This window comes from Hylobates moloch, unplaced genomic scaffold (genome assembly GCF_009828535.3).
Source record: "Hylobates moloch isolate HMO894 unplaced genomic scaffold, HMol_V3 SCAFFOLD_13, whole genome shotgun sequence".
Classification (NCBI taxonomy): domain Eukaryota; kingdom Metazoa; phylum Chordata; class Mammalia; order Primates; family Hylobatidae; genus Hylobates; species Hylobates moloch.
In genome coordinates this window covers 16,113,162-16,125,180 of record NW_026652288.1, presented here as the reverse complement: position 1 = coordinate 16,125,180, position 12,019 = coordinate 16,113,162, and the positions used below count along the sequence as shown (strand labels likewise).

Sequence of the window (12,019 nt, the reverse complement as noted above, 5' to 3'; positions counted from 1 at the left end):
TGGGAAGATTTCCAAGAAAGGGTGAAATAGTAGCTTCAATGATGCCATATTTTACATCTTCCTTTCTGAGAAACTTTCTTAGCTTCCACTTAGGTTGTTCCTGAAAAAAGTCTCTACATTCAATGCCATTTAGCTCTCACTGCATGTTGACTTTTATTATACTGTTTTACTAAATTATTACTGATAGCTTGTAACTTTCACTTTAGGTTGTCAGTCTTATTTTATTAATTACTTCATCCCCCACAGCACCTGTCACTGTGGCAGGCATATAACAAGTACCCAATAAATGCTTTCTGAATCTAATGATCCTGTCTTCACCCTCCTAAGGTCCTTGAGGACAGGAACTTTATCATTGAATCCATATCTCCCAAAAGTGTCTGGCATCATTGGCACTTAATAGGCTGTATTAGTCCGTTTTCATGCTGCTGATAAAGACATACCTGAGATTGGGCAATTTACAAAAGAAAAAAGTTTGATGGACTTACAGTTCCACTTGGCTAGGGAAGCCTCACAATTATGACAGAAGGCAAGGAGGAGCAAGTCATGTCTCTTACATGGATGGCAGCAGGCAAAGAGAGAGAGCTTGTGCAGGGGAACTGCTCTTTACAAAACCATCAGATCTCATGAGACTTATTCACTATCACAAGAAGAGCCTAGGAAAGACTTACCCCCATGATTTAATTACCTCCCACTAGGTCCCTCTCACAACACGTGGGAATTCAAGATGAGATTTGGGTGGGGACACAGCCAAATCATATCATTCTGCCTCTGGCCCTTCCCAAATCTCATGTCCTCACATTTCAAAATCAATCATGCCTTCCCGACAGTCCCCCAAAGTCTTAACTCATTTCAGCATTAACTCAAAAGTCCAAAGACCAAAGTCTCATCTGGGACAAGGCAAGTCCCTTCCACCTATGAGCCTGTAAAATCAAAAGCAAGTTAGTTACTTCCTAGATACAATGGGGGTACAGGCATTGGGTAAATACAGTTCCAAATGGGAGAAATTGGCCAAAACAGAGGGGCTACCACATGATCTCTTTTGACTCCATGTCTCACATCCAGGTCACACTGATGCAAGAGGTGGGCTCCCATGGCCTTGGGCATCTCTGCGCCTTTGGCTTTGCAGGGTATAGCACCCTTCCTGGCAACTTTCACAGGCTGGTTTTGAGTGTCTGTGGCTTTTCCAGGCACACAGTGTAAGCTCTTGGTGGATCTACCATTCTGGGGTCTGGAGGATGGTGGCCGTCTTCTCACAGCTTCACTAGGCAGCACCCCAGTAGGGACTCTGTGTGGGGGTGCCCATCCCACATTTCACTTCTGCACTGCCCTAGCAGAGGTTCTCCATGAATGCCCCACCCCTGCAGCAAATTTCTGCTTGGACATCCAGGCATTTTCATACACATCTTCTGAAATCTGGAGATTCCCAAACCTCAGTTTTTTTATTTCTGTGTACCTGCAGACTCAGCACCACATGTGAACCACCATGGCTTGGGAATTGCACCCTCTGAAGCCACAGCCTGAGCTGTACCTTGGTCCCTTTTAGTCACAGCTAGAGCAACTGGGATGAAGGGAACCAAGTCCCTAGACTGCACACAGCAGAGGGACCATGGGCCTGGCCCACAAAACCATTTTTTCCTCCTAGGCTTCCAGGCCTGTGATGGGAAAGTTCTCTGACATGCCCTGGAGGCATTTTCCCCATTGTTGTCTTGGCGATTAACATTTGGCTCTTAGTAACTTATGCATATTTCTGCAGCCCTCTTGAATTTCTCCTCAGACAATGGGATTTTCTTTTCTATCACGTTGTCAGGCTGCACATTTTCCATACTTTTATGCTGTGTTTTCCATTTAAAACTGAATGTCTTTAGCAGCTCCCAAGTCACAATCTTGAATGCTTTACTGCTTAGAATTTCTTCCACCAGATACCCTAAATCATCTTTCTCAAGTTCAAAGTTCCATAAATCTCTGGGGCAGGGGCAAAATGCTGCCAGCCTTTTTGCTAAAACATAACAAGAGTCACCTATGCTCCAGTTCCCAACAAGTTTTTCATCTCCACCTGAGACCACCTCAGCCTGGATTTCATTGTCCATATCATTATCAGCATTTTGGTCAAAGCTATTCAACAAGTCTCTAGGGAGTTCTAAACTTTTCCACATTTTCCTGTCTTCTGAGTCCTCCAAACTGTTCCAACCTCTGTCTGTTATCCAGTTCCAAAGTTGCTTCCACATTTTCAGGTATCTTTTCAGCTGCGCTCCACTGTACTGGTACCAATTTACTGTGTTAGTTCATTTTCACGAGCTACTGATAAAGACATACCTGAGACTGGGCAATTTACAAAAGAAAGAGGTTTAATGGACTTACAGTTCCACATGGCTAGAGAGGCCTCACAATTATGGCAGAAGGCAAAGAGAAGCAAGTCACTTCTTAGGTGGATGGCAGCAGACAAAGAGAGAGAGCTTGTGCAGGGGAACTCCTCTTTATAAAACCATCAGATCTCATGAGACTTATTCATTATCACAAGAATAGCATGGGAAAGACTTGCTCCCATGATTCAATTATCTCCCACTGGGTCCCTCCCACAACACGTGGGAAATCAAATTAAGATTTGGGTGGGGACACAGCCACACCATATCATAGGTGCTCAATAAATATGCTTCATTGATTTTCCTATTATCTCATAACATTCTACTCTCTGTTTTCAATTCTGGATTTTATCTTTCTCTCATACCTTGGCTGGGTACTACTTTGGAAATATAGAATATTTGATCAGTGTGTTAGAATTAACTGCAGGGAGAAGTCAGTCTGTTAGTGTCAAGAATCAGTCATCCAGTGGTTAATCACCAACTGTCTGAGACACTGCCAGGGATCAAGCCTTGGTAGTTTTCTTCTGCAAATGTATGTTTGTCTACTCATTGTTGTACACATCCCTGAAGGGAGAATTTAGATGGCATCTTATGCTTATATTATTCTGTGTCTTATCCAGTGTCCAGCCTAGGGCTGGGCATGAAATGTAAGCTGAGGAACACTGGCTTTGATTGACAGTTACCAATGAAGAAACTATATGCAGAACATCTCTTGCATTCCTCAGGAAGAAACAGCAGCAATGGGGTGTGGGTTCTTAGTGTGGCCGGGGGCCTGGAGGGATGAAATATAGCACATAAATATAGGGACATTGGAAGAACATGATCTCTTGTTCCAGAAGCATATAATTTTGTTGAGGAGATAAGATGTAAGCACATGGAAGAGACAGTAGTGCAGGTAGTAGGGAAGAAGTCTGTAACAGAGCAGAGAGTAAGTGATATGCTAGCCAGAAGTACAGGTTCTATATTGGACTAAAGAAATGTTTCTTAGAAGACAGTGGCTGAAAAAAATGGTTTTCTTGCAAGACAAACTCACATTAATTAACATAATAGGAATGCCAAGATCAGTAATGGATGTGGTGGGGGCTGGGGTGTAAAGAAAGAAATTCTGAAGTCTTCAAATCATTGTACTCTTAAAAATACTCTGGCTATATTGACCTATTCAGAATATAGACTCCTACTCTTTTTTTTTTTTTTTTTTGAGATGGAGTCTCGCTCTGTCGCCCAGGCTGGAGTGCAGTGGCGCAATCTCGGCTCACTGCAAGCTCCGCCTCCCAGGTTCACGCCATTCTCCTGCCTCAGCCTCTCCGAGTAGCTGGGACTACAGGCGCCCGCCACCACGCCCGGCTAATTTTTTTGTATTTTTAGTAGAGACGGGATTTCACCGTGGTCTCGATCTCCTGACCTCATGATCCGCCCGCCTCGGCCTCCCAAAGTGCTGGGATTACAAGCGTGAGTCACCACGCCCGGCGACTCCTACTCTTTAAAACAAAGGTGTTGAGTCAAATCCACCTGTCATCTGGGATTATTGCTGTTGTTGCTAACTCAGACCACTCCCTGCCACTATTGGTTTCTTCTTTCCTCTGTTCTTCTCTGCTGCCCCTCCCATCTGCTAAGCTGTTCAGAGGTGGCTTGATAATCTTGGAAGAAGAGGGGAAGTATCAGATGTCTTTTGGTCTAGTATCCTCACTTTACAAAAGAAAACAAACAAACAAAAACAGAACATACCTGGGAAGCAGTTTTTTGATGGCAATACAAAGATTCCGTGACAAAAAAAAAATTCATTTTTTGGCACTTTTGCTTTTTAAATGCTTTAAATCTATTCCATCATCTTCATTATGACCCTGCAGGTAGGGAGGAGACAGGCTATTCTTAGCTTCCCTCTCTTTTAACAAGAATGAATCTGGACCCAGAGAGATTACTTGGCTAGCCCTGAGGTCTAACATTGAGTGGCAGTGAAACCTGGTCTCAAAAATGCCATCCTTGGACTGCTCCCACCACAGGGCCACTGCATTTGAAGAAAATAGACAGCCTGCAGGAACTTTGACCCTCCTACTCTTTTCAGTCCTACTGTGATTATTCCACAGGAAAGGGCTTCGTGCCCTGGTGTAAGATGATTAATGTCCTCTAACATTAGTAAATATGCCAGCCCTGTCACACATATTTTCTGGCAGACCTTTGCAATTTTATTCTGTTTTCATAAGCAGTTAGTATTGTGCTATAAATCACTTCCATTTTACATCCCCCAATATTAATAATAGATAATTATTTATGCTTCTTAGTTTATCCTGAAGGGGAAAGAGATTGGAGGAGGGAGGAAGTGGGTGGGAAAGAAGGGCAGAATTTAATTTACAGCTTTGGCAAATGCATTTTGCTGTACTTTTTTTCAGTGTTTATACAACAGTCATGGGGCACAGAGATAGCTATATATCCTGTTGATGAAATGCCAGGGCATCTTTCAAAACCAAAGATATCTCTATGTAAATGGTGTTTTCTACTCACATTATCTTAGGTTAGTTTGATTCTCTGTCAAATTGTCCATACAGTCCTAAATGGGTTGTTAGGAAAATGTGTATATGTTCCTGGTGCATTTGAAGACAGTGTAAGTCTTTGGCCGACTTATAAAAATTAGAATACATGGATTTGATAGCCCTTCTCCAGTGCAAGCCCTGCTGTTGTGCCCTGTGGCAGGTTCACCAAAGACCTTCCCAACAAACAAAGCACATAGCCACCTTCTTCTCCATTAGCATCAAGGAGTGCCATGCATTGGTGTAAATAAATATCACTCTTCTCCACAACGAAATCTTCCACACTGCCTCAGGTGACAGGAAAGTATTGACAGTTAATATTCACCATCATTAACAAATTGAGCCCCTGCAAACAAAACTAATCCTGTTTAACTATCTTAATGTATAAGGTACTTATGCTATTGCAAATTCTAGACACTTGGAATTTAGTGAGTTCTTGACAACAAATGTATATGTGTGCAAGGTCGCAGGGCACATGATACATTTTCAAACTTTCACAGTAGCAAGTCCAGAACAGGACTGTAAATCATCCCCCCAGATAATGTCCTGGATACACTTATTCCAGGGCTCCTGGAAGTATTGGTTTCTGAAACTGCCTGTGTAAATCACAGAGATTTTTAATAGCTTTATTGTTAGACAGGAGTAACCCCAGCTTTATGTAACCATTCTCCTCAATTTCCGTGAAATAATTGGCAATGGTTAGAAGCTTAGAATGTGGTTCTTAGAAGGAACATTACCAAAGAAAACACTGGCTGCAACTAGAAATAAGGACCCATTTTCACCAGCAACATTGTTGGTGTGTGTGTGGTGGGGAGTGTTTGTACCTTTCTTTGACTAAAGGTCAGTCTTTGTGTTAAAAATAGAAAAGCCAAGCACACAGTTCCGAGTTCCTGTTCACTCAGCAGATGCTTTAAGGGGTTGCTGATAGCTTAAATTTAGTAACCTTTTCAATCACTAGTTCTTCAGGGTTCCTTTCAAGATGTCTTTCCATGACATCTGAAAACACAATAAATTTCAAAAACGTGCTCACCACTTGAATCTGAATATCGAGAAGGCCAAGTGTAGACTCCAAAGCCTCTCAAAGGGATTTTCCAGATGGCAAAATGATAACAGCTTTCAGATTTAAAAAGTAAACGTAAGTGCAGTTTTTCACTGTGTCAGACTCAACAAATACCCTATTAGTATGTTAACCACACTGATGAGACATTCAGGCCATAGATCAATAATGGATGATTTGAGAACGTGGATGTTAATGAAAGAGTGGATGGCCAATTTGACTGTAGGTAAATACCTACATCTTAATGGTAACCAGGAGAGATGTAACTATACAAAAGCCATTTGACTGCAGTGAGCTATGATGATACCACTGCACTCTAGCCTGGGTGACAGAGCCAGACCTTGTCATTTAAAAAAATAAAATAAAGTCATTTTGGGAGTAGAGACAGAGGAGAGGATCTAAACGTAATAGGACCTTTACTTACTACACTGCTTTCAAGTACCCAGCATTCTATCCCACCTTACCAATTTCTTCGTGTATTCATTGATTCATCACACGTTTACTGCCTGTCTCCAATGGCCTTCTCAAAAGATCTTAGAATTCAAAGACAAGCAGAAGAAAAATCACAAAACAGTATGAGTAGTATATTCAAATTATTTGTTCAACTGTTTGTTCAGCAAGTTTTTCTTGAGCATCTACTATGTGCCAGGCCCTGTGCCAGACCCTAGAAATATAATGTCAAGTGAAACAAATATGACCAGAGTCCTACAGTCGAATGGATAAGATTTTCATTAATTAGTTCTGACTGTATGATCATTTAGCTGGGGGATGAAAATAGAATGAATCATGGACTTCCATAGGGATTTAGGCCAATGTCACATGTCACTGTGGGTCACACAGTTCTTTTCCCATTTGAAAAGAGAGACAGACAGACAGAAGACAGACAGACAGACTAGAGCTTCTCCCAGTTGTCACTCTTCCTTGAAAGCTGACACCACTTGTGATTTGAGTCCCCTGAGAATCTTATGGCACTCTGGCCCAGAAGGCAGGAACTGTGCTGCCCGTCTAATTATAGCTGGAAGAGGTGACTTCAGTTTCATGACAGGAAAGAAGGAAGAAATTGGACATCCAATCAAACCAACAAAATTTTGGATGAAAATGAGGCAACGTATTTCTAAGCCTGGATGAAAGTTGGAAATGATGGAGTGGCTTTCTCCTACCGCATCCCACCACTGCTAAACCACATGAGAACTATCTCTAATAGGACACCAGGAAATCTGCCAAAAGAAACAGTTTCTTAGAGAGGGAGGCTGAGGACTGAGGGTCCTGTCTTATAGATCACCCCAGCTGCCAGGAGAGAATTACTGTAGGATGGAAGGTATTTGTTTACCATAGCCCCCGAAATCCGCCTCCTCTGGGAGAGAAGTGGTACCAGCCCCCTGGTTACTCATGCAACTCTGTGGTCATATAAATATCAATGCTGATTTGTTGAAAGGGTCCCTTTACCTGGGATGGAGAGCACAGTTTGTTTGTCTCTAGTGCCAGTACCTTTTTCAGGCCACCCTATCAGAAAGTCTTATTTTTGAAACAGTTAAGAAAGGCCTCTATTTTTAAAGACTGACTTGAAATCTTTCTTTTTTTCTGTTTAAGTAATCATCAACAGGATTTTTTTTTAAAATTTTCCAGCTCTCCTCTCTGGCCCACTTAGTTTTAATTCTGTTTTGTCTAAAACTTATCAAGTGGTGACTTGCTAGGGTGGAGCCAGGTGACAGCTGGGATTAGAAGGCTTTCTGTTCCGGCCTCAGAGTGCCTTCTTCTTTCCCATACTATTTTATAAATATATTCAAATAGTCTTAGCCCTGAGAATCTTGGTCACTATCTTGCTTTTCTTCTTCTCCAAATACATACATCTCTAGGAAACTGTCTTTGTTTAGCTTATGATTTTTCAAAAGGAGAAAGGATTTGAATAGTCAGTGTTTTATTTTTATTTGTTTTCTAGGCTCGTTGCTTTGCATTTTTTCTTATGTTTTCTTCCCTGACGCTTTCCTGACACTTTCCTTACTCAGAAACTGCCAGCCTTACCCTGGAATTCTATTCTACCAGAACACTTTCTCCAGTTATGGGCTTCCTAGCTTGTGGATTTTTAGGTTTCTGTTTAAGATACTTGCATCACTTTGAGAAAAGTTTGAGAAAGCAGAAAAAGGTAAAATACAAAGTGATTAATATTAATATTGTGAGTAACATCGTATCTGAGAAAACTTACCAAATGTTTTTGGGAAACACTGATAGGCCGTAAAAACCTAAAAATGTTCAGGTTGAATACCCTTATCCAAAAATGCTTGGGACCAGATGTGTTTCAGATTTGGGTTTTTTTTTTTTTTTTTTTTTTTTCTGATTTCGAAATAGTTGCATTATACTTACCAGTTGAGCATCCCAAATCCAACAAGCTGAAATGCAAAATACTCCAGTGAGAATTTTCCTTGTGCACCCTGTGGGCATTTCAGATGTTGGAGCATTTCAGATTTTTGGATATAGGAAGCTCAACCTGTAATAAATGTCTTTTTCCCTAACTGTCTCCCGCAGATTCTCTTTTCTAACCTAGCGGGTTTGTTTGTTTGTTTGTTTGTTTCCCAGCCTTGCTTTCTCCAGCTGCCAAGCCTTTTTCCAAGCCGTGCGCTCTTCATGAATATACTCCATTTCACCTTCCATTGCCCCAGCTCAAGTCCTATCCCTTACATGTAACTGTTTCCACTCTTTCTAGACCACATTCATCTTCTCTTTCTCTGAGTCCTGGTGCACAGGCATTCTAGTACCTCCTTACCTCCTAGTTGAAATGGTTTCATTCTTTGAATGTATAGTTTGCAAAGTTTCTGGATAACCTATGAGGACCTATGATCTTTTCTTCAAAGAGAATTGCCATGGCACTGATGATTGTCACTCTTCATTTCTTAGGAAACTCTACCAGTTTCTCCGGTCTTAGGCAGGACCTGGTGAGTCACCTAGTCTAAAAATCTCCATGGGCCCCAGTCATGGAGAGTTTAGGTAACTGAAGCAGGAGCAGCCACCCCGCCTCAGTTCCTCCCCGATCTCAGCATTTCTGAACACCAAGTCAGCATAGCCAGTGCCCCACTTCACCATCACTTATGTTGTGGATTGTGTCTTTTGTTTTTTTGTTTCGTTGTTTTTTTTTGTTTTTTGTTTTTTTTTTGAGATGGTGTCTCGCTCTGTTGCCAGGCTGGAGTGCAGTGACATGATCTCAGTTCACTGCAACCTCTGCCTCCGGGATTCAAGCAATTCTCCTGCCTCAGCCTCCCAAGTAGCTGAGACTACAGGCACACACCACCACACCCAGCTAATTTTTGTATTTTTAGTAGAGACGGGGTTTCACCATGTTGGCCAGGATGGCCTCGATCTCCTGACCTCATGATCTGCCCGCCTCGGCCTCCCAAAGTGCTGGGATTACAAGCGTGAGCCACTGCGCCCGGCCCTGTCTTTTTTTTACCCCCAGAGAAACACTGGTAAACAATCCTCTTGCAGGATCAGCCCCTTGTACTCCCATGAAGATTAGTTAAAACTGAGATTTGATCTGGGGAGGGTTAGACCACATGTAAACTTGGCCTTCACCCTCTGTTAGTGAGGTCTGCTGCAAGCATGCAGTGCCTCACGATCTAGATATTTGAAAACAGAGTTTTATAAGATAACATCTGTCCCCTCTCCATGAGCAGTGCCTTTGTTTTAGATGGAGAGATGAACTTCCCTACTAGGCCAGGGAGATAACCTATTGCATAGGAATTGCAAGATAAATCAAACCCAATCTTTACTACCTCTCCACCACCACCCACCAGCTCCCATGAAATGCTCATGGGAACAAGAATACATACTAGCTCCAGGAAAGTAATCAAGTGAGAATTCGCTGAAGAGCTCGAGGGTGCTTCTGTGACTGTTAGAATATTGTTTTCATTATGGAAGCTTCGGTGTGTCACTTGTTTTTGTGGGTAACAGTCATGGTCAAGACCAAAGATAAACAGAACGTTTGTCTTTAAAATGAACTCCCTGCACGTCTTTGCCAAACCTCCTGAACATGAGATCAGGTTCAATGAGAAGTGCTTTCCACATACTCATGTGTTCAGCTATGATATGCCTCTGTCATGGTTTGAAGGATTTTAGTTATCCAGTTTTTAAGCATATTTTAAAATATAGAAATATAAGGCAGACTGTTTTTCCCATCTACACTCAGATTCACAGATTTTCAATCAAAGCAGAAATATTCAGTTGCTTCTCCTTAAAAAAGCAGACCCAATACAGAGTTTCAGTTTTACGAGATGAAAAGAGTCACGGAGATGGAGTGTGGCGATGGTTGTACAACATTATGAATGTGTTTAATATCAATGAACAGTACACTTAAAAGTGGCTAAGATGGTGAATTTTATGTTATGTGTATTTAACTACAATAAAAATAGTAATTGAAAAAGTACTAAAATAATAAAAAGACCAAAAAATGTGGACTCAAAAAGACAATGCTTATTCTTTCTATCAGCCAGTGCACTGTTTTACATAGCAGGTGTGCAAAAAAATTGTTCCACATAAATAAATAAGTGCCTATAATGATTTCCGTATGCTTGTTTTATGACTACAAAAAGATCATTGACTATTTTAAACTGAGTAATGGGCAGAAGTTTTGTCAGTTTTCCCTTCCTAGCATCCTAGGAGCTTATTAGGTTGAAGAGTAAATAGCAGAGCAGCAGGAATATGATAGGATTGTCAAGCAGGTAAAACTGAATATCCATCCTCCTCCCAAGCTATTTGTAAACACCAGCACTCTGTCTCTCGGTTTCCCTGTTTCTTAGATGCTCAGCCTACAGAAGGAGAGAGAGAAATCTGGAACCAGATCAGCGCCGTCCTTCAGGATTCTGAGAGCATCCTTGCAGACCTGCAGGCTTACAAAGGCGCGGGCCCAGAGATCCGAGACGTATGTCAATGATCACGCTGAACTGACAACACCCGAGGAGGGGAGAGAAAACCACACATGCACACGGACACACGCAAGATTAAGTAATAGCTATAGTATTTCCTAGAGTACCAGGAAGAACAAGGAGGGTAATGTGTCCTTAAAAACAAAATGCATGGGCCGGGTGCAGTGGCTCACGCCTGTAATCCCAGCACTTTGGGAGGCTGAGGCGGGTGGATCACCTGAGGTCAGGAGTTCAAGACCAGGCTGGCCAACATGGTGAAACCCAGACTCAACTAAAAATACAAAAAAAAATTAGCTGGGCATGGTGGCAGGTGCCTGTAATCCCAGCTACTTTGGGAGGCTGAGGCAGGAGAAGCACTTGAACCCGGGAGGCAGAGGTTGCAGTGAGCTGAGGTTGCACATCGCACCATTGCACTCCAGCCTGGGCAACAAGAGTGAAATTCTGTCTCAAAAAAAAAAAAAAAAAGAAGAAGAAGCATGAATCGCCCCTTTTATTCTAATGCATTAATCTGCTAGATTAATATTACCCATTCTCTTCTCAAACACACAAGTGATATTGCAGGACTCACATTTAAACAATAACTTGTCAATATATTATTTCATTTAAGAGAAACAATGTAAAGTCTGTGAACAACAGTTGAAATATGAACCATGAAGTCTGGGTGGACATGTACTTTCTGTCATTTGGTAATTACTCAGGCAGGTTCCACCAGTGTGATACACAACAGCCAAAACCACCTTGCTTTCAGTTTGTCATCTCAAATGTCTTATGAGATTTTCTAAAATTAACAGAAAACAAAACAACAACAAAAACAGAAAATAAAATCACCACTTTGACTTTTGCAACTTCACAATACCTTAAAAGCAAGAAACTTCATGCTCTTTTTATTTGAACGCATTAGTTTTGTGGCAATACCAACACATACATATATGCATGCAAATACACACAAACACACACACACATACTCACACATGCACACAGTACTTCCACTGCCCCCATCCTTCTGAAAAGAACACCACCACCATCGTAATCCTCAAGTTGCTGAAACTCAGACAAGGTGGAGTTTCTAAGAAAGTAACAGTTCAGTAAGAGGTGTTTTTTCTACTTAGGGGTCACCATTTAATTTAGACAATTTAGGTAACGTGACAAACTGGCAGGAATGCA

The 12,019-nt window shown here is 41.7% G+C and overlaps 1 protein-coding gene across 3 annotated transcripts in view; it reads left to right on the top strand.

The window, feature by feature from the left end:
- CYRIA (CYFIP related Rac1 interactor A) overlaps positions 1-12,019 on the top strand; it is a 111,073-nt gene that overhangs the window by 83,864 nt on the left and 15,190 nt on the right. For all 3 annotated transcript variants that reach the window (XM_032172263.2, XM_032172265.2, XM_058426651.1), the window contains one exon: positions 10,730-10,851. In XM_032172263.2, the coding sequence (XP_032028154.1) occupies positions 10,730-10,851 (122 nt within the window). The remainder of the gene's footprint in view (positions 1-10,729; positions 10,852-12,019) is intronic.